At 34.1% G+C, this 22741-nt stretch overlaps 6 protein-coding genes and 1 non-coding gene across 8 annotated transcripts; 3 read left to right on the top strand and 4 right to left on the bottom strand.

The window, feature by feature from the left end:
• Positions 1-737: 737 nt before the first annotated feature.
• Positions 738-1630, top strand: LOC110010718 (uncharacterized). The gene is made up of 2 exons (XR_016320603.1): positions 738-1220; positions 1309-1630. It is a non-coding gene; the product is annotated as an uncharacterized LOC110010718 (transcript).
• Positions 1631-2658: 1028 nt separating this feature from the next.
• On the top strand, positions 2659-4570 carry LOC105645904 (protein STAY-GREEN, chloroplastic). Its single transcript, XM_012231646.4, has 4 exons — positions 2659-3034; positions 3128-3301; positions 3720-3887; positions 3980-4570. The coding sequence occupies exons 1-4, from the start codon at positions 2918-2920 to the stop codon at positions 4340-4342; spliced, it is 822 nt and encodes a 273-aa protein (XP_012087036.1). The 5' UTR covers positions 2659-2917; the 3' UTR covers positions 4343-4570.
• A 100-nt stretch (positions 4571-4670) lies between these two features.
• LOC105645903 (B-type cell cycle switch protein ccs52A) lies at positions 4671-11141 on the bottom strand. Its single transcript, XM_012231645.4, has 10 exons — positions 10382-11141; positions 10140-10262; positions 9927-10031; positions 7457-7636; positions 7160-7222; positions 6888-7082; positions 5849-5950; positions 5708-5770; positions 5516-5584; positions 4671-5139 (listed from the first exon to the last, which is right to left on the bottom strand). The coding sequence occupies exons 1-10, from the start codon at positions 10886-10888 to the stop codon at positions 5089-5091; spliced, it is 1458 nt and encodes a 485-aa protein (XP_012087035.1). The 5' UTR covers positions 10889-11141; the 3' UTR covers positions 4671-5088.
• A 1607-nt stretch (positions 11142-12748) lies between these two features.
• LOC105645902 (uncharacterized) lies at positions 12749-14898 on the bottom strand. Its single transcript, XM_089720098.1, has 2 exons — positions 13757-14898; positions 12749-13042 (listed from the first exon to the last, which is right to left on the bottom strand). Exons 1-2 carry the CDS (start codon positions 14674-14676, stop codon positions 12922-12924), a joined length of 1041 nt encoding a protein of 346 aa, XP_089576224.1. The 5' UTR covers positions 14677-14898; the 3' UTR covers positions 12749-12921.
• Positions 14899-16321: 1423 nt separating this feature from the next.
• On the bottom strand, positions 16322-17699 carry LOC105645901 (expansin-A7). Its single transcript, XM_012231643.3, has 3 exons — positions 17522-17699; positions 17116-17431; positions 16322-16634 (listed from the first exon to the last, which is right to left on the bottom strand). The coding sequence occupies exons 1-3, from the start codon at positions 17697-17699 to the stop codon at positions 16322-16324; spliced, it is 807 nt and encodes a 268-aa protein (XP_012087033.1).
• Positions 17700-18597: 898 nt separating this feature from the next.
• On the top strand, positions 18598-20173 carry LOC105645899 (histone deacetylase complex subunit SAP18). Of its 2 annotated transcripts, none has more exons than XM_089720282.1 (6): positions 18598-18793; positions 18910-18942; positions 19248-19358; positions 19451-19558; positions 19699-19767; positions 19852-20173. In XM_089720282.1, the coding sequence occupies exons 1-6, from the start codon at positions 18662-18664 to the stop codon at positions 19882-19884; spliced, it is 486 nt and encodes a 161-aa protein (XP_089576408.1). In that variant the 5' UTR covers positions 18598-18661; the 3' UTR covers positions 19885-20173. The 2 variants fall into 2 exon arrangements, with proteins under 2 accessions (XP_089576408.1, XP_089576409.1); XM_089720283.1 differs by having other exon boundaries at positions 18600-18793; positions 19463-19558.
• Positions 20174-20300: 127 nt separating this feature from the next.
• On the bottom strand, positions 20301-22741 carry LOC105645900 (PGR5-like protein 1A, chloroplastic; the record flags this gene model as incomplete). Its single annotated transcript, XM_089720281.1, is given in 11 exon segments — positions 20301-20540; positions 20639-20715; positions 20795-20892; positions 20970-21080; positions 21193-21244; positions 21392-21468; positions 21730-21786; positions 21977-22077; positions 22168-22264; positions 22352-22467; positions 22697-22741. Coding segments are annotated over 10 exon segments (824 nt in total), but the record flags the coding sequence as incomplete, so codon positions are not given.

A 22741-nucleotide genomic window follows, 5' to 3' on the forward strand; every position in this document is an offset into this window, starting at 1 on the left:
ACGTGAACATGTTCAATATTGCAAAATTGTAGATGATAATAGCACAAATATCTACTAATTTTCTTTTATTATTAATATCCGAAAAATATTAACATCACTAAATATTTAAGTCAGACTGATTATTAGGATTTCCCAATATATCTAATTTAGCTTGAAAATATTTAGTGAAAAAACCCGATAAACAATACATTCGAAGATTTCTTCTTACCATAAAAAGAAAAAAATAAGAAAAACAGAAAAAAAAAAAATCATAACTTCCGTAGTAAAAATCAAATCCAAGCAAAAAATGATGTTGTTTGCATTTACACATCTCTTACGAAATGAAATTGTAACTTTACTTAAATTGGAAATTAGTATGATGAACTAACTTTGCCATTAATGCTTGGAAGCATAAAAACCAATTAATTTGCAAATATTTTTTTTAAAAATATATATATATATATATACTTTAATGTTCATATTTTTTTTAAAATGTGAAAATAATTTTATATTTTTATGCATTAAATCCCCTTATCCACCAAATATATATTTATGCACCGACACTATTTTACTAATAATTTTAGAACTTATTTTGTGTTTTTCTTTAATTTGTGAATATATTAATTATATCTACAAATATATACATAAATATTATTTGTGCAAAAACCCTTTCAAATCTTTGAGTTTATAAGAATATTTAAAAACAATATATGAACATTTTATTTCTTTCAATTTGTGATTATTGAGGTAGTTATAAACAAAACAATATTTAGAAATATTTTCTCAGAATAAATGCGATTATTCAATTGAGTTATTAATTTAATGAAAAAGACTCAGCATGAACTTTCATAACTTAAAACTCTAACACGTGAGCTTTTTAATTTGTTTTCAAATGAAAAATTAATGCTACAAAACTTGGACACGCCTAATGCGATTACGTTGCAAAGTGAAAGCAAAATCAAGAAAACGAGAAAAAGCCAAATCTTGTTTCCGTCTGCTTTGGTTAATTTGCCTGATTTATCTTTTTCAAAGAAGGAAAGAAATAGACGTTGTCGCATCCTAAAATGTGGAGAACAGAAACGGAAAGATCAAGAAAGACAGCCCAGAAGATGATGGGTGCTTTGAGTTTTGGTCCTGCCTTCTCTGCAAAGCCAAGAACACCTCTTCTTTTTGAACACAACAGTTCCTTCTTTCTTCCAAGATTAACAAAATCCATCAAAAAGAACCTATTTCTCGCTCCTGTATGTGTTGTATTTTCACTTTTATCTATTTTCTGGTCTTGATTTTTGTGGGTTTTTCATTGTGTTATGATATATACATGATCCGCAGGTTGCAAGATTATTAGGGCCCGCCATTTTTGAGGCTTCCAAAAGAATGCTGTTCTTGTTTTATGCCAGGGAGAAGCAGCAACCATGGAAGCTGTCAAGAAGGAGGGCTTCAGCTTCCACTACACATATTAGCAAAATGAAGATTGTTTATTCTGATTCTGAAAGTTCTTGTTGGGCTTCTTCGTATGCTATTATGTTGCTGCTTGTATTCATATTATTTTGTAATTTCGATATTAATTAGTATAATTAATATTGATTATTAATGAAGTAAGTGGAATGAGGAAGTACAAATTCACGTAATTGCGTAATTCTATAGTTTACATGCAGTTTTCCAAATTTGACCAAGTCTACCCCTTTTCATTTTTTCACTCTAATCCTTAGGTAAGTGAGACATGTGCTACTTCCAATTGCAAATGAAGTAAGAACTAATCCAGAACAAAAAGCTCTAACTATAGCCAAAAGATTTTGTAGGAAAACCTGAAACCCTTATTTATTAATTAAGTTTTAAATTTTACAAATTTTATTAATTTTAATATGATTTGATTTAAATATAATGATTAAAAATATAAAATTTTCATAAACAAGCTTTCGTATATTTTAAACATGAAAATACACGCTTTCAATTAGATGAATTTCATAAAATTTTATTAGAAGATTTATTTGAGTTCAATTTCAATTAATAATCTTATATAATAATTAAATTTTATTTATTTGAAATAAAATTAGGTACATTTATTATAAGATTATTTGAAATAATATTATATATTTAAATACAAATTATATAATCTTTACATGATTAATTTTTTTGAAAATGACTTTTTTCTTAAAAACAATTTAAAATAAGTTATAATAATTTTTTATTTTCCAAATAAAAGAATTAGTCCAATTTATTTTGATTGCATATAGAAAATGTTTATAATGTGTGTGTGTATATATATAACTTCTAGTTCCATTTCAAAATATATATATATATATATATAACTTCTAGCAAATAGTGGTTGAAGGGGTAAAACATTCTCTCATATATTCTTGGAAAATCTAATAAAAAATATAAAAAGAAAAGAAAATTCGAATTCCATCCTTGCTACTGAATCTACATGGAAATTTTAACCGCAAAGCTTCACCTTCAAAGGCAAGCAAAGGCAGTTTAGACAAACAATGACATATGAAGTATGAAGATGGTGCTCGTAACATCTAACATTGCATGACAAATTTAACGACTACGTGTCTATTTGTCTAATTGACAAGTAGGAAGCTACTGGAAGCAATTGGCCAAAGGCTTTCGATAACTATTGTTACCTGCACGCCATCGAAAGCCAAACTTTCGGAGTCTAAAACGTACCAACTTGTTCTGTCTTTATGGTCTAAAGTCCAAAATTTGACGCTTCAAAGTCTCCAGTTCAAAGTTTTAAAAACAAGCAAAGCAAAAGACAGAAAGAGCAAAAGAAAAGGTTTCAAGCCTCCAATATCAGTTGTATTTTTGACTGTTTTTTTTAGCCAATATAATACTTCATTGAGATTCCATTTTTGGATGTCCTAAATAATTGGGGGATACTACAAGTTTTAGTTACGGCTCTTAACAGAGTGAAGAGAGGAAGAAAGAAAGAGAGATGGGTACCTTTGTTCCTCTCCTACCTTCAAATCCAAAACCCTCTGTTCTTGAACAGAATCGTCCTCTGTTTCCTTCCAGAAGAAAAGTCAAGAAGAAGAGCATGTCTATTAGTCCTGTAAGTTTTTACCTTTTTTGTTTTATTTTTTTTTCTAAAAATCCAGCTTTGGAGTTTAGATTGATTTTTATATGTGGATTTTGATTGGATCAGGTGGCCAGATTATTTGGGCCATCGATTTTTGAAGCATCAAAGCTTAAGGTGTTGTTTGTAGGGGTTGATGAAAAGAAGCATCCTGCAAAGCTACCGAGGACTTATACACTAACACATAGTGATATTACTGCTAGGCTTACTTTGGCTATCTCACAAACAATAAATAATTCTCAGGTAATTCTTGGTCTGCAATAGCGGCCTGCTAAATCATGCTTTTTTTTAATTAAGAAATCCTTGACTTGTGGAACCCTATTCTTAGTTTTTTTTTTTTTTTTCAAAGGCTGGAGTCTTTTATTGTATAGATTGAATTAAAAACAGAGAAAACAGAGCAACTTTGAAAGTTTTACGCTATTGTTATATTAAGCCATAAAATAAATATATGAGATTTGGGGAAATATTTAATCTTTTTGGTTAAGACAAACAGAAAGTGTATCTATGGGTTGCGTAGATATCACAGTGAAAGTTAGAAACAGAGTATTTGCAATTTTGCGTGGATTTAAATTGGTTGCTTGAATTTGACTTGACGATCATTTCTTGATCAACATTGAAAATCGAAGGGAAAATACAAATATGAAATGGGATTTTGTTGCAGTTGCAAGGATGGGCGAACAAGTTGTACAGAGATGAAGTGGTTGCAGAATGGAAGAAAGTGAAGGGAAAGATGTCTCTTCACGTTCACTGTCATATAAGTGGAGGCCATTTTTTATTAGATTTATGTGCTAAGCTTAGATATTTCATCTTCTGCAAAGAACTCCCTGTGGTAAATATGCGATCAATTTATCTTAATAAGTGAATTAATCATCACTAATAAATGGGATCTTTTTTAATTTTTTATCTTTTTCTAATGGGTAGGTTTTGAAGGCGTTTGTCCATGGAGATGGGAATTTATTCAACTTCTACCCAGAATTACAGGAGGCATTGGTTTGGGTTTATTTCCATTCAAACATTCCAGAATTCAACAGAGCAGAGTGCTGGGGTCCAATAAAGGATGCAAGAAGGCCATCTTCTTGTGGGGACAATGGGTCCCATGAAAACAGCCAGCAGGCAACCCCAGCAAGTAATTGGGACTTACCAGAGCAATGCAACGACAACTGTGAATGTTGTTTTCCACCAATCAGCCTAATTCCATGGTCACAAGAACCCCACATGACTACTGCTACTGAAAAATATTCAGGGCAACCATCAGATCTTTCAAAAAGCACCTTGCAACCCTAAAAATTGTCTGTCCAGTGTCCACTGTTACTATTACTAGTGCTAGTACTACCTGATTGTTTAATTGTATTTTCTACTGTATATAATAATCTATAAAGCCTGAACTGTGAATATGTATTACACACAGCATAGGGAACTCTTGTTTTTATTTTTTATTTATGGGGATTTTTCTTTTATTGTAGAATGACTATTGAACTTATGGTTTTAACAAATTATCTTGTTTCTTGTGTGTCTGCAATCCCCTTCATGTATGTGTTTCCTCGCATGCAAGTTCTGAAGATAACAGGACAAAGACTTTCAAATTTTACAAACACTACAAGTATCTTGCTACTGGATAGAAATTAGAATAATATGGATTAATAACAATAATTTATTTACAAAAATTATGAATATGTGCTACAGAAAAATGTCTAAAACATCTTTTGATGTCCCCTGTTGATTGGTATACAATTGCAAGAAGCATTTAATAATACAAACAAACACCTCCCACTATACAATTTATAAATCAAAGGAACCAAAAAACAAAATTAATAATTTTGCAGAAACCATTAAGAGATTCCATCATATCCCCACTCGTGTTTTAAGCCGTTTCAGACTCCTGAAATTTCCAGGCTGATTGCAAATTGGTTCGAGAAAACCAATCTGATGGGGGTCATTTTGTACGCTCCAAGCTCATGATATATTTACGACCTTTACAGCCTCTGCTGAAACAGCCCCCAAGATATTTAACAAAAAGCATTCGCCATTAGTCACCGGATTGTCGTTCTTAGAGATGATGCGCCGATCTCACTGTCAGTATTCTGCATTAATTTTAATCCATTCATGCAGTTAGTTTTCTGCAAGGCTAGATGAATAATTCAGGAAAAGTGATGTTTTAAGAATATGCAATAAGAACTATGTTTTCTCCTCAGACAATCACACCTATGATATATAGTGAACTCACGATATTGGTATAGCAAAATAGCAGTACAGAAGCACCCTCTGATTTAATTAGCTGGGGAAAAACTACCTATATTTGGCTTTAACAAAAATTTGGTTAAAAATACACTATGAAAAAATACTGAAAGTATAAATATTAAAACAATATTTAATTATATCGAATTTAGCTGCAGTTGCCTACAAAGCACAGAGGGTGAGACTTAATTAATAATAATCATAATCAAATAAAGAATTTACCTGAGATTTAGGAGATGGGAACACATTCCAAAACCGTAGAGTTTCATCTCCTGCTCCCGTGACAATGGTCTGAAACATAAATAGTTATCATGTAGCTTAGAAAAAGAAGATGCATTAATATAAAAACAAATACTTGGTATGACTGCTTATTTTTAGAAGATCAACTACAACTATTTACGAAGGATGAAGTACCTGTCCATCAGGTGAGATGGCAAGATAAAGAACTCTGTAAGTGTGGCCCGTAAGAGTTGCCAACTGCATCAGGAAAATAAGCCTTAAGATAAATTCAACAAAAGAAGATTTTACATATTCAAACACAAACAACTTTTGTACCTTTGACATGGCAGGGTATCTCCATACTATTATTTGGTTTTGAGAGTAGCCATGTGTGCTGACAAGTTCATTGACATTCTTAGACCACACAAGATTGCACACCTGACATATTTAAAAAGTAGAAATCAGTACATTCAAGTATTTGTGGTGCTGGTGCTGGTGCTGGTGGTGGTAGTAAGTGGTGCAGGGGGAGGAGAGACAGAGGAGGGACCATTTTCTGTTTGCCCTTATTTCATATTTATGATTAACTTAGCAGTAGCTTTGCTCTTTCATTTTTGATAAGTTTCAGCAGTGCTTATCCTAAAAATAGTGGTGTTTCATATTATCATAGTCTCTTCTCTCAGTTTCGCCCATAACACACTTTCTGTAATTTTTTTCCAGAAAAAAAGCATTGTAAAAGAAAACTGTAAAAGTAACTCGCAGAATAAATAGCCCAACCATAACTAGTGATTCGATAATGATAATGCTTACAACATTGGTTCTTGAAAATGTATGCTTAAAACATACCAAAAATATATACATTGGTTCTTGAAAATGTGTTATGGGCAAAATTCAAGGAATGTGTTTCAATTTATGGATTATGAAGAAACATAATTATGATAGGTCCTAGGAAAGGAGAGGTGAAGCATAACACGACCGGTTGCCCCCCCAACCCCATTCACCCTTTCATAATTCCTTTCTTGAATATGGTCGGATATAGTAAAATTTATGGCACGTGCAGGTAGACAACTAGTCTTCCTTTTCTAGTGATCACTCAGACGGCGTGGTTGTTTTTGTAAGTACATAATTTTTACTTGATCTTGTAGTACACCTTTCAATGACTTTCAGTTCAATTGAAGTTTGTAACCGAATTCAACAAGTTGAGGTTGCATGAGCCATGAGAGGGGAAAGAACAACTTCTTGTACTAGTTTCAAACAATTTTAGTTTAGCTGCATGAATCTACTAGCAAAAGAAAATCAATTTGAAGACACAATTCCCTTGAATAGTTTCCCTGCCAACCCATGTGAGTGTAAATAGAAAATAAAATAAGCACCACACCTGACTGCCAGTATCCATGCAGCTGAGATGTGAATTAGTGGTTGTATTCCAGAACCTTATACACCGATCAGCAGTCCCACCCCCAGATGCCAGAAGTCCGTGAAGATGGGGTGACCAAGCAATAGCTTTTACAGCTGCAGTATGCTCACAGTATTTTAGGACAGGTTGAGTTGAATGTTGATTCCAAACAAAAAGCTGCATATGGATGACAAATTAATAGAGGAAAAAGTGAATACTTATATAGCAATCATAAAAATGACACCATCACTTACTCTATTATCATTCCCACCAGATGCCAACTCACGATTGTCATAAGACCACTTCAATCCACAGACCTGCATCAGAATAAGTTGTTATTAGCTGACAATAATCATATTCAATGTATAGAATAACAGGCAGCATAGATAAATTAAAAAAAAAAAAACAAAAATAATTGATAGAATAAATCAATGGAGAAGCATGCAAAAGCAGAATAAAGATTCCAAGTGAGTCCAAAATGAACATGATTAGCCAAGTGGGAAGTTAATTGGCCAGATGTTCAGTCAAGTTGAAAATGTTGAAAGTCCAACCTCTGACTTGTGTCCAGAGAGTTTGCTAACAAAGTCTTCCTGAGCACGTATATCCCGTTGAAGAATACTCTTATCCCGGCTGCCAGAAGACAGCAGAGATGAACTCCAGGACAAAGCCCCAACACGTAATCTATGGCCATCCATGGTTCTTACTCTCTTGCAGCGAGATGCATCCCAGATCTACACACATAATGATAAAAGTTACTAGCAAAATGAGGACAGGAAGCATACCATTGCCTAATATAATAAAGCATAATGACAATGTTTCGCATAATGGCAGTATAAAAACAATGTTTCCTTGATACTGCCCAGAACCAAAAACACCAGACAGAGTACCATAAGGCTCGTGACCTTCCAAAATCAAGGCAAAACGTTGAATTGGGTGCTTTGCATGAAACAAGGTCTTTTTTCAAGAAGAATATGGTTTCCTAAGGGACCTCGTTCATGTATTAGTTTCAAACTCTAGGGGGGAAGAGTTAATGCTTAGTTCAGAAACATATCTTTTTGCCACAGTAAGAAGAGATATAATGTTAAATATCAAAGGAATATTTATATTTGACTAAGGCTATTTTGGTAAGTTTATAATCAAATGTAATATAATGTAATCAAAAGTGTTACATTAGCAATGAAATTGATTACATTATATTACGGCTTTACATTATATAACATCGTAATGTAATATAATCGAAAGCGTAAACTAAATGTTCTCATAATTGATTGAAAACAAGGTTACAGAAGGTTAACCAAGTTGCCTTCCAAATTCCTCCTAGAGACGAAGTGTGCTGCTGGTTGTACATTATAGCTGCCCCCCCTATTCTACCCTTTACAGTAAATTACAACACAATGCAGTGGACCAAGATCCCAAATTAATCAAGAATAATGACATGATATTATACAGGGAATAAATTCCAGCTGAATCTAATGAGATGTCCTCAAACTATATTTTAGTATCATCATGACAAGTATGCAAAATTACAGTATTCAGGATTTTGAATATCCATAGTCATTCCTTATATTCTTCTTTTGCCTAGAACTCAAGTGTGAAAATGAGAAATTACAAGACCACTCAAATTGTCTCTTGAACCCATTAGTACACATAAATCTCTCTCAGGAAAACTCTAAGTCTTTTGTGTTTCTTGTGTTCTGTAAGTTACCATCTCCAGCTTTCTGTTAAGCTTAGAACAAAGCACAAAATTAGTTTTTAAGTGCATGGTGGCAACCTGAAAAGAAATGCATCTTCATGCCTACAGCTTTTAATGTGCATTTGACACCTGGCTTTATTGAGCTAATTCTTGCATACAACTTCTTAAAGCAAATTGGCAGACATGTGTTTATTGACATATGCTGATTCAATGCCTTACCCTTCACATGTGCAAATTAGCTCAAATACCAACTTTATTAACATGGGTGTTATTCAATTTAAGACAGAAGCCTGATTTTCATAATCACATGGGCTTTCAGTTCTTCAATATGATCACTTCATCAGTAACCAATGGTTGGCTTTCAAAATATTCATATGAACAAAGGGCATCAATGGCTCCAATCACTTGAGTAGTTATACAAACTCCTATACTTCACAATGGCCAATGGACATTCATTTTAAACCAACCATGATTAAATTTCTATGTGCTTTTACTTGTGGCTTTTGCTATTTACTTTTCTCTACTTTCCCACTGATATATTACTAGGAAATAGGAATGTTGTCACTTACAACAAAAAGATTCCACACTTGACAGGTAACTTGTAAACCCAATCAAGTTATTAAGCTAAGAAGCAGGGGTAATTTAGTTGAAGCCAATTTCAACTTCAAGAACCTGTGAGATAGACAATTGGTGCATCCAAGTGCTTTATGACAATATGGATATTAAAGATTAAAGAGGAGTCGGATGAGTCCCTAGCTGAAAAACTTGTGAATTAACTTGGTGATATAAGAAGCTACTAGGCTGAAGGATGAGTATATGGTTAAACAATTTCACAAATTGCCAACTCATAAGAAAAGTAAAATGATTGTTAAATCATCTTTCTGGTGCACCCAAGATTTTGGATCAAAAGACTTCTCAGAGTTAAAGAGCTATATATGACTATTAGGGCCAAGCAAACTACTAGAACACAATTCTGACCAAGAGCAGACTCCAGAAGGCTTATGCCTGCTTGGCTTCTAGCATGACTCAAGGAACAGTAAGGATCAGGTCCTTCAACTCCAATTTGGACAGCTTCACTCTTGAAGCTTCCCTATGAAGTTGCAAGTTCTTGGCCTATTGTAATCGTCATCTTGTTAACATTACATTGCTTCAAATGTCTTACTTTCTTTCTCATTTTGCCTCTTTCAGCTTCAGGTTCTGATTTTGTAATCATTTTTTTTTGCAAGGACATTTTGCCACATCAATGTACCGTGGGGAAACAATTAAACTAAAATACACAGACATAATCACAAAGTTTTGTATAAAGAACGATTCTAATTATTACTAACCTGGACTTTGCCATTGCTAGTCCCAACAGCTAGATGTGTCCCACGCTGAGCCCATCCCACTGAGCACACACTATCATCAATTCCTAAATCACACAATTTTGTCACCTATTTACACCAAACCAAGAACAAGTAAAAATTACAAAAGCCATAAATAAAATCCCAGGAGAGCACAAGAAGAATTCAAATGGTAGCAATTCTAGATCCAATACTCACCTTGCTACTGCAAGCATTCCATAAATAAACACAATTCCCCAGCCCCACTGCCAATACATTATGAGAAGACCAGTCCACCAAATTCAAATAAAAATCATCTTGTAATGCAGGTGCGTCTAATACCTAAACGAACCAAATATGGAAAGAAAGTCAACAAAGACAAATCCATATATATACACACACACATTTCCACAAAATCTCAAAAACCGGATTTTCAAAAAAATAAAATAAAACGAATCTACCTTATAAGGTGATCTTGGCACCTTCCTCGGAGTCTTTACCGGGCTATGGCTAACTCCAGGTCTCTCTTCATCAAATCCAAAAGGCGAAAGCGAGTGCATTGACTGCCTCGTCTCCGTCTTATATCGGAAAATATTGCGTCCCGGCGAATCCCTTTTATCCGGTGTGTAAGGCCCAAATAAAGCAGCGCGGAGGAGCGCCGCGTAGGCACTTGAGCTGTCTTCTTTCCCTCCATCAGAAGCCGGAGGATTGGTAGTCGAGGGCGGCGGCGAAGACGACGAGATATTAAAAAGGGCGAAATTGGAGCTGGATCTGCTGGGAATAAACCTATCGGAATAAATCGTTCTCGACGGGGAAATGTAATGGTTGGAATTGATCATGCGTTTCACGTGGTCCGATGGAGTTAGGGTTTCAAGATTCAGAGATGGGCGTGGCATTGTGGTGGGAACGTTCAACTGGGACGAAGAAGCTGACTGGACTGTCAATGGTGAAATCGTGGGATCATCCATAGTAGAATAAGACAATGTTGAGACAGAGGAATCCTGGAAAGAGAGAGTGTGCTGGTGAGGTTGAAGAAGATGAATGGGTTAGATTTGGATGCTTGCGGGTACAGGGTAGAAAATAGAAATTAGTGAGACCGTTTGGTATCAGGCTGTAAAATTTCCCGGGAAATAACTCGTTACAGTAACAGACTCATATTTTTTTTTCCGCGAAACTGAAGTATTGGTTGGGTGTGGGTGATCCTTTCCCAAGGACGCGATAGCTAAAATCTGGACCGCAAGAGTGCGTCATCCCGATTCCTCACTGAACGGGCTTTCCTAATTCCTCGTGGCATAAGATAATCATCTCCTCACTTATGTGGTTAACCTATTTGTATCGGAAACCCACACCTCTCGGACACTCCCACGTGCAGATATATCGCGTAAAAACATGTCCAATTATTTTTTTTACTTTTATTAATTTTAGATATTTTTAATACGCTTATTTTTTTTTAATTCTCTTTAAAATTGATTTAATTTAGCGAGTAAAACGTATCGAATTCGAATTTTTTAATTATAAAGTTATTCATAAATTTAATAAATCTATCGATTTATTTCGGTTTCTCTCAGTTTATACACTTAAAATTTTAAATTAACTTTTTTTGAATTAGTTTTATTCTAGTAATAAGTAAAATTAAATGAAAATTTACAGTTAATGGACTTATCGGCCCACTTAAATTTATAGTTCCAATTGAAATGGACGGGGTTGCATAATTAGACTTTGCGGCCTCCCTACTGAGGGTGGCCATATTACGGTTTCGGGAATCAGAACCATCGGTTTGAATCGGTTTCAAACCGTAATCGGAGATTTTTGGTTCGGTTTCGGTTCCAGGTTTCTGAAACCGAAATCGACAGTTTCAAAAAATCGGTCGGAACTAGATTGGAACTGCTGGTTCTCCGGCCGGTTAGAATCGACCGGCGGTTCTAATAGTTATAAACTGTCAGTTTTGTGTTTTTTTTTTTAAATTATGTTCAAATTTTTTTAAACAAAAAATAAATTCAGTTGAAGAATTTTTTAAAAAAAAAATAATTATGTTCAAGTCTTTAAAAAAATAAATTTAATTGAAACATTTTTTAATTTTTTAGGTATATTTTTTTTACAAATAACTTTCACAAATTTATTAAATTTTGAAAACCGGTCTTCAAAATTTAAAATTTAAAATTATGCAATTCGCTGGAAAACCGATTGGAACAGTCGATTTTGTCACCGTACCGGAACCGGAACCATTCGGTTTCAAATCAAAACCGAACCTTTTCGGTTCAGTTCCGGTTCAACCTGTTTTTTTGAACCGGAACCGTGGCCACCTCTACTCCCTACGATTCTACTCTTCCTCGTTAGCAAACATGTATAACTGATAAATCGACATGTCATTCCCAAAAATAGTAGCATTCAGTTTAGTCGTTTGAAACCAAAATATCATACAAGCTGTCCTAACGACCTGTCGTTCAAATGTTTTCAAAAGACCAGATGTTTAAAAGAAGATGGCCCAAGGGTTACCTTTAGTGCATCTTCTAGTGCTGGATTTGTTACTTTGGGCCTTACACTGTCGATAGGGTCCATACATCTTTCTTCTCCTTCCTCTTTCGATTTTCCATTTCATATCCTATCCATACTTTATGCGAAAAAAAAAAAAAAAAACTATTTTGTTGTTTTAATTTTAATCTTAATAATAAAAAGGAAAAAAAATTATTGCTGGTAAAAAAAAAAAAAAATCTACTCTATCCACTTAGCCAAATTTCATTTGCAGTGATAAATGATTATGAAGTTTGACAAAAGCAACAGAAGGCAAGATGAACAAAAGCTCTGCTACCAATTTACTCCAATCCACGTAAAAGAAAACTCTAATGATTTCATTCTCAATCAATATCTACCATAAAAGACAAAAACTGTTTTGCCAAACAAAATAGATAGCTGTTTAAGAAAATCTACTAATTATCAGTAGTTAATCTTTGAGAGACATTTGAAACTTCTAGCATCAAATGGTTATAATTGTGTCTAAACTTTAACCCCTGGAAGTCTCTGTGTTCATGCACGAGGTTTGACTCTGCCACTGACAAGAAAGCAACTTCTTCCAATATCTTCTTCTTTTCTCTTTCATGTTCCTTCTGCCTTGCCTACTGCACCTGCCACAATTTCAGGAGACACACTCTTAAAAAGAAAAAAAAAAAAAAAAAAAGAACAATTACTCTTTCTCAAATGCCCATTATGCAATTTCTTATTCTATCACCTATTTTCCAAAAACAATTTTCTGGTTTTTTCTGTTCTTGGCTCACTGTTTAACTGCATTATATATTAGGAGAACCATAATTTAAAATATGTACAGTGTAAACATTATAATAGAAATGCTTTTAATTACAATACATCATGTTCTATTATAGTTTACCGAATATGGTTAAAATTTTATTTTTCTCCCTTTAATCGGACTAAGTATGGTGTTCGAAAACTAATACACACAAACCCCTTTGGTTTTTTTTTTTTTTTTTTTTCCTTTCTAATTATGGAACTTGAAACTTTCAATAGGTTCTAGCGCAAGAAGCCAAGAATAAAAACACTCAATGAAAATTTTGAAAAAAAGATAAAGGTATTAAAGGAAAAAAAGAAAAAAAGAAAAAGAAACAGAGATCGAGAAACAGAGTTGTTCCTCTTCTAAATATAAAGAAACTGACAATTTTTCTTTTGTTTTTTTTTTTTTTTTTTTGGTTGAATCTTATCCTTCTTTTGAATACAAACAAATTGGTTTAATTTGTTTTTAAACCATTATATATTATTACAAAAAGAATAATATTCTTAATAAACAATGAACAATTCAAGAAGAAGGATGATAATAAGGTTTATACTCATGTTCAATTGTAGGCAATGTTCGAGTAACAGCAGCTGTAGGTGCCCTGACATGGCCAACCATTGAAACTTGCAGAGCTTCTTCTTCATATGCTCTTCTTTCCATCTCTTCCATTCTTGCTTTCTTCTTTACCTTAACAAACATAGCCACCAAAAGCAATCCCAATAAGAAAACACCCAAAGCACTCCCAACAGTGCTACCAACCACCACTTTCCACAAGCTGATCTTCTTTTTCACCTGTTCTGGTGGCAGCGGCGGTGGCGACGGCGGTGATTTCATTACCAACCCATAATGACCGTGCCTTTTTGCTACGCAAACATGATGCGACACTGTATTTTCAAGTGTCACTTTACCGTTATTTTCAAAACTAGCACAAAGAGGCTTAATTTCTGATGGGTTATTGGTAGAATTTGTAAAATTAGTGAAATTTATAGTAATTGGTTTATCTCCTGCATGGATTCCAAGCTCAAAAGGGTTACTGAAATTCACATCACTCCCACCATTATAAGCTAAAAGGCCTAAAATGGGAGACACAAGTTGATATCCTGATAAATCATAACTAGCATAATAAACAGAAGACCAATTATGTCCTAAATGTTGTCTAATTACCATAACTCTTTCTACACATGGTTGCACAATCACACCAATTCCCAAATGGAATTCCTTAACCTGAGCACCATATCGCCGGAGACTGCCACATCGGAATCTCCCCGTATCGACTTTGATACCGGAGAAATTTGCTGGTAATTTTACAGCATATAACATACCTGTCCTAAAATGCAAGTCATAGGACTTGAATGTGTAATCTCTAATTAGAAGATCGAGAAGCCTGGCCGATTTGATCCCTTCAGCTTCAATTCTGAGAAATTCTAGGACAAGAAAAATTATTATGAAGAAGAAAGAGAAGAGAGAGCCCATGTGAGAATTAATATGAGCTTGGTTTTAATTTTAAAGGTGGTGAAAAGGGCTATATTTCCACTTGGTGTGGTGTGGACATGTAACAGGAATGAAATTGCAAAGAGGAAAGCTGAGACTGTTTAAGAAAATTTATTGACGAGAAAAGGAAGCTTTTGGTGGATTAAAGCAGAAGAAAGTGAGAATAGAAAGGAAAGTTCTTGACTTGTTTTTCCTTGCAATAGAATACTATTAGGAATAATTGCTATGTTAGCATGTAAACTTTATTTTATTTATCGACCTACACTTCGTAAAATCAAAATTAAAAAGATATTTACTTCTTTGGTCATATATTTAATACTTAGACCGTGTTTGGTAACAGTTTTTTAAAATAATTTTTAATCGGTTAAAACATTAAACACTATTTTGTATATTGTTCAGTAGTATAGCGTTTGAACTAAATTTTAGAGGTTAAGATAACGTTTTATAAAAAATTAACTCATGCAATGTTTACGTTTTATAAAAAAATTATTCAAACAGTTAAAAACTATTAAAATGGCTAATAGCTACCAAAATTGTGCCGAACAAATTCTTAATCTTAAAAGGGATCACGATGTATAATACTTTTAATTTACAAACATTTACGGTTGTTAGAGTATATATGAATTTGTATACATTAACTTAAACTAGTAAGATGTGAAAATCCCCTACATATAAATCTTGGAAGGTAAACTTTGAAGAGGCAAAGGGAGGTTAAAGTTGGGTGGGAAGGTTTGGGAGAAATGATTTAGGGCATGAGGTTGATGATGATAATCTATACAAAAAGGGAAAGAAAAGAAAAGGGATTGGCGTGCTTATGGGATGAAATGAAGGGATAGTCCCTCATGTCTCATGAGAGCTCAATTCTCTTAATTGTGTTGATGACATGTCTCCCACTTCAACAGCTTTTGTGGGTCTCATCCTAGTTATGGACTTATGGTTATGCCCTAATTTAATTGCTGTTTTTTTTTTTTCTCCTACTAAATGGGCCCAAAATTCACATGGGAAGTCAACCATTAAACATGAAACTTGAAAGCAACTCTAAAGGGTTTTTCTTTTTAATTAGTGCTAATGGCACTCTTTATTCTTTTATTATAAAATTGGGTATGAAACAAAGCAATTTTGAATTTCCTATTGGGTTAAACATTTGGTTCAATCTCACTTAATAAAATTAAGTAAAACATAGTTTTGTCCTTGCAACAATGGGTAATTGTAGTACCATAGTACTTTCAACCTTTCAAGTTTCCCTATTGTGTCAAATATTTCTAACAATTGAAAATGGGATTTCATTTGCTATAATTAATTAATTAGCATTAGATAGACCATAACACTATTTTTCATGTTACCAAAATTGAAAATTTTACTACGTGGGAATGCTTACTTTCTTGGATTCCATTTGGTAGGTTTCAACTTATTGAAATTAAAAAAAAAAAAAAAAATAGGTATCATCAAGAAAAATGGTCAAGTTATTTTGGCACCTAGTGATAGCTCTCATAAAATTTCATTTTCAGCAAATATATATAATTAGGATCACATACAACAGAAAGAAAAATTATCCAAAAAGGACCATATATAAGATTTTCCAAAAAGAAAAAAAGAAAGTGATAATGAAAGAAGATGTCATGAAAAATCAACGGAAGTTGACATTTGTCTTATATGTCAACCCTACATTCCAGTTTGCAGGAGCAACATTCCATGCAAAAATAGTCTGCTTTGTTGTATATGAAGTAATCTTGAAAGATAAAGATTGGCCTCCTAAACTAGCAAAAGCCTGATAAGAAGCTCCCCAGTTATGGCTCATGCTTATCCATCCCGTCTTACTTCCCTTTACCCACATACCTGAAATGTCACCACCTCCTCCTACATTCATCACATATACCAGTAGCCAATACCCATTTCCTTGGAATGTGAATCTAAGCCCACCACTTCTTATGCATGGTACCCTGCAAAAATCATACATATAAGATGAAAGATTAGCTTCTGTTTGTTCTTTCTGTTTGAACTTACTCTATCACAACCATTGATGATCATGACTGTTGATTAATCTCCTAGATAGAAGAAACTTTAGTTATTAAAAAGAAAAGATGATCAAAGAGTGCTAATTTAGGAATATTTTTTGGCAGCCTTTTAGTTGGGAGTCATTTTTCCTTCCAAACCTTTGTTTGTTTTCGGAAAACAGGATTTAGCTCCGGATTGCCCATTTTTAATTCCAGGGTTTCTCTGAATTTGAAAGTTATCGCTTAGTAAGTTTCCAACTCAATCCAATTAAGTCCATAGCGAAAGACATGTTAGCTACTAACTGAAACTTCATTATGACGTGCTTAGCAGTAAGCACAAAAATAGAACTTTGGTTAGTGGGGGAAAAAAGCTAGTAAAGTTAGGTGAAAAAGGATTAAAAAGCTAGCAAAGAAGAATGAAACAAACCTGCGATACATAACTGGGACGATGCCAGCTTTCCATTGGGCAATTTTCATGAAAGCAGGTTTGGACATGTCAAAATGAACTCGAGGAGGGTTGCACCATCCCCCATTATTGGAGTCTTCACTCCAATTTGGAGGGCAAAGGTTCGTAGCAGTTACTGTAGTAAATGGCACATCTTTATAGCACCAAGGAGATTGCACACACTTTATTTGATAACATGTCCCACATGCATACCCATTGTTGAATAATGTTGTGCTCAATGCTGCTGTGTCCGTTCCATATCCATTTTGGAACAAATTTCCATACCCACAAGCCCCTCCTATATTATCCATTATAACAAAAATAAATAAACAAATAAAAACACGAGTAATCGATCATTAAACTATTAATTTAACGATATATAACATACCCATTGTCGCAGAGGCAGTTTCATCACCATAAAATGTGGCATGAGCGAGATGCCATTGACTTGGACGAAATACGGGCAATTGAGTACTATAACCTATAGCCATGGATGTGCCTATCAATGTCGATGTTAATGCAATCAATAAGAAGTTAAGGCTCCATGAATTGAAAAAAGAAGCCATGAGTATTTTGCGTTGCTATTGCTTATTAAGCTTCCTCTAGCCTATATGACAATGTATGATGCTTCATTGACTTGTATTTTGTTTCCCTTATATAATGTTCTAATTTGGAAAAAAATAATGCCTTTCGTGAGTGCACGAAGATAGTGCCCTTCTTTGAAGTCAAATGGTGTTTTTAAATGAATAGAAACGTTTCATATTAGATTATTCGTACATGGTTGTTGACGTGCAGGCAGGTTTTATGTGTGTCATTTCTTGTTTGTCGATTTGATTACAATTCAGAATATATACTGTGAGCTGAGGATTAATATTGTATTTTTATATTTAGTGACTTTGAGCACATCGTTCGTGATCATCTGACTAAATTAATATATATAGAGGCATAATTAATTGAATTAGATAAATTGTTTTAAAAATTAGTGGACGGAGTTGGATCACACAGTTATTTGATAAATTCGTAAATCCGACCTGATTCAAAAACATTAGTAAATATATATGACATTTATTAGTAATTTTGATTGTTGGTTTTGTATATGCCACTGAAACTTAAAATAATTTGTAAAATTAATTTACTAAATATAATTATTTTTTGGTTGTTTTTTAAAAATATTGATATTTTATTTAGAATTATTTGTGTTATGTGTGATTTATTTAATACGTGGATTCATGTTGCAGCTATAACTAAACCATTCTAATCCATAGATTCATCATTCATGTATGAGTTGAATTGGAAGGATCCATTTAGGCATTATGGATATTCTAAATCAATAAATACGACACATGTACAGCCCCGCGTGTTCTGCCATATTCATTGGGCCCATAAATCCGTGGGGCTATAGGCCACAACGAATGAGAAAGATCGTAGTGGGCCCTTAGAAGCCCTTAAATGTTTTTTAAGAAAAAGAAACAAATAGGGAGAGAGCGAGTCGTGTAATCGAGAAGGAGAAAGGCAGCAGACGGGAGAAATGGCAGCGGCAGCGCCCCACCACCCGCGCCAAAGACCGCCGCTGCCACCGCAGACTAGACCCGTCCCTCCTCCGAGTAGGGCCCACCCTCTCAGTCGTTGGCCCGGCCTGGAACCAATCGATCGCGAAAAGGTCTATGCTACGCTTATACACATCCATTCAGTTAGTTGTTTGTTTCGAGGGTTTTGTTGAATTATTACAGAGCAAAAATATGAGTTTCTGACTTAATTTTTGCTCTTTGAGCGCAGACTTGCCCTTTATTGCTTCGAGTTTTCACAAAGGTACTCTTTTTGTTCACTGTTAATTAGCTAATTTGCAATTTTTAGGTGCTTATTATTTTATTATGGTAAAAGAGTTCAATTTTAGCTTTTATTTTATTAATTATTTATTTTTTCCATTATATTTAATCACTAATATTCAGAGAAAATATTGGTCATGGGATGCTGTCAATTTATAATTAACTGGGTATGCATTATGATTTGCTCAATGATGGATCATTGTGCTTCCAAGTTTCAACTTACTGAGTACATTATTAAATTTACATTCCATTTGAGTTGTTTTTTTTTTTATTTATTTTCTTTGGCAGATTGGAAGTCACCACAAGATGGAAGACTTTGCAGTTGGAGGCAAAGAACCCAAGGATGAGGTTCAAATATATACGTGGAAAGATGCAACTCTTCACGAACTAACTGACCTTGTATGTTGTTTCTCCTTTCTGTCTCCTCCACCAAAAGTTATATTATTTTTAATCAAATAAATTTCTCTTATTTGCTTTGTGATGAACTCTAGCTCTTTTATCAGGTCAAAGAGGTGGTTCCCGAGGCAAGGAGGCAAAGTGCAAGACTGTCATTTGCTTTTGTATATCCTGATATACATGGTCGTTTTATGTTGAGAGTGGTATGTCCTACCTCCCGATTGAGGGATTTACTTCTATATATTAATGCAATTGGGGACAGCGGAAGATTTGCAATCACCGTCATCCTACAGTGTCTAGAAACATGTTTACCTTAGCTCTAATATATATATATATATTTCAGGTGGGAGTGACACATTCAAATGCAAGACGGCCATATGATGCCAAGGCATTGGGTGAACTCAGCTTCCAGGTAAAATGAAGGCATTCTTGACTTCCACATCATTCAGAATCTTTATATTAATCTGCTCACTTTGTTATCGTTTCCGTATTGTAGATTGGAGATTACTTAGATGTGGCAATCCTGTAAGGGTAAAGCTTCTGGGTGAATGGTGTCAAACTGACAATGATGTTGTGTGGATAATGGTCTCTTCTCGATTGATCTTGGAAGGCCTGTCATTCATCAGGGTTTTTTTTTTTTTCTTTTTTTTTGTTAATGGAAGCTCTATTTTTCTTTTGTTGGCAGTTAGAATTCCTTAGGTGTTAGAACGAAGTCATGTATGAATGCAAGTATTATGGATGGTGCTAAATTATACTTTACCGTTGGTTTGCTATCTCTTTAAAGAGATGAAAAAAGGCAAAGGGGAAAGAATTGAATAGATGATCTCTCAAATCTAATCCTAATGTTCTAATGTTCCAGTGATTCAGAATATCAAACCCAGCTTGCTATAGCCAGTGCTGAGCAATGCAAAAATGGAGTCACTTGTGGTGTTGCTAAACCATAAATGATGATTGCAATTCTGCTGTCATATTCTTATGGCAAGCCTGTAATAGGTCAATGTATGAAGTATTTATATACTGGTAAATTACAATATTAACACAACCATACAGATACATTACAGAGCACACATCTGAAAACTTTCTCCTCTCCCATAATTTATCACCCAAAGTTTTTACACTCCTGACTTCCGCCTTTATGAGTTAAGTAGCAGTTGCATTTTATGATTCCCATAAACTGGTCTCATCCTGGATTCAATAGCCACAATCGATTTAGCACTTGAATTGGAAAATCATAATTTTGAAGAATTAAGCTGTCGGCGAGTTTTCGCTGAAAGGATACGTACCTCTTAATCAAGCATTGCTTCCTTCTGGCAGTGTAATCAATCGTGTCTTCGAGTCATACTCCATATCAGTTCCACAACTGCAGGAATGTAAAACATAAGATAACAATGTCTAATAAGTAATGTTAGATAATAAAAAAAAAAAATCTGAAAACTTACTTTGAGCACTTGACCATGTTGGTTACACCACCGCTTGAAACTGAAAGAATGGTTCCGAAGAAGGAGAGGTTTTCGGTACCGCAGTTGGGACAAGGGCCCTAGAAAATCATGTAATTCTTTAGTATGTCAATTTGGAAATCATTTAATCAGAAGAGAAATAAATGCAGATTTTTACCTTCAAGATCAAAAAGTCTTTTACAATTGCATTTGTGAAAGACTGAGCTAACCAGACTATTAATGGCACCGCAGCGAACCATGTGAAGATGAAGCTGAATGGTTCTGGAAGCTGCAACTCAACAAATTAGAAAACTTAACACTGAAGCTCTAACTAATGATTGTCTTGTCAGAATCTGCTTCATAAAACCAAAAGAAGAAAAAGAAGAATGAGTGCTGTTTACCTCCAGAAGATATGTTATTTCAAATCCAGTCAAATCATCCAAGAAGAAAAACCTGTACAAAGAAAAAGAAAATGAAAGTTATCAGAATCAACAAATTGTGAACTTCTAATGTTTAGATGGAATCTCCTTCAACAAAGATTGTCAAACAGATAAAATGAAAGGATTGTAGATTAGTGAAGAGAAAAGGAAAACGACTTACAAGCCTAATGCAACAACAGTTGCAGGGACATACAACAGGAACATCTTTAAATAGTCAACAGACAGGTCACTGTAAACCTGTAGAAAGACGGTTGAGCAGGACAAGTAAGGTTAACCATTAGAATTGCAGGACATGGAAAAAAAGAAGAAGAAATAATCAGATTAACGTCTTGAAGTGAAATAATTAATATAAATGATAATGTGAGGGTTAAATATAAATAAAATGCTGCATTAGAAAAACAAATTTGCAGAGCTTACCTACTTAGAACTCAATATTGAACAAGATTAATGTACATAATTACAAGCACAAGAGGAGAGAAAAATTGGAGCGATATGCACCTTTCTACTACGAAGACTGCATCGAGGACCCTCAACTACGATTTCACTACCTTCTTGCTGCAAAACAATTATTAATAAAAATAAAATCAAAGATATACATGAAGGAAACTGCATTTATTAGCACAATTTCAGTTGGTGGCACTAATATATTTGTAATTGGAATGTTATAGATGTGAACTTCTTAGTCTCATCTTCAACTCATTCATATGCAATTATAAACTAAAAGGAAAGAAAAGAAGGCACCAACCTTTAGTCTCATCTTCAACTCGTCAAATTCTTGATCACTCAAAATTGGTTTCCCGGATACATAAGCCATTGAAGCTTCCAGAAACTTCTGCTCATCAGAACCTGAAATGTGAAATACAAATATCAAGCGAGTTGAAAAAAGTTGTCTTATGATTGAATAATTGACAAACAATATAAATGTCATAAACATACTTAGCATAACAACACTGCTTCCTTCCCACATTAGTTCTTCCTTGAGATTATCAAATTCTTCATTTGACATTATAGCTTTTCCCTCATAATAAAATGACTGTAGAAGAAGACGGAAATAGAGTTATTATGTGCTGAATATCAAAATATTGAAGGAATGAAAAAGAAAAGACTGGTTTTTACATACTTGTAATGCTTGAAGAAACTCCTGCTCCATTTCACCTATTGACCTTTTCTCTTTCCTGTCTATGCTACAGTACTGCAGAATTTTACTGTCCACAACCTGGTCTTCTCCCACCTGACCTGAAAAGAACAAAAAAAAAATTTTCAATGTTCAGTAATTAATTTTCGATAGAAAATAAAAATACCCAATAAAACAAAATAATTTAATTTAAAAATCAAGTATCTTTATATTTCAAACTTAATCCTTAAATCACTAAGCAGATCATTTATTACCCATTTCATCTCACGCAAATCTAAACTAGAAGGTATAAAATCTAAATTGTCATGGATTCTTAAAGACTATCAAAACCTTGTTGGTCAGCAGTTGCCTTGATTGGAAGCATAAAAATTCTGC

Source organism: Jatropha curcas, chromosome 4 (genome assembly GCF_041381405.1).
Source record: "Jatropha curcas cultivar XTBG-Jc1 chromosome 4, XTBG_Jcur_1.0, whole genome shotgun sequence".
In the NCBI taxonomy this organism is placed as follows: domain Eukaryota; kingdom Viridiplantae; phylum Streptophyta; class Magnoliopsida; order Malpighiales; family Euphorbiaceae; genus Jatropha; species Jatropha curcas.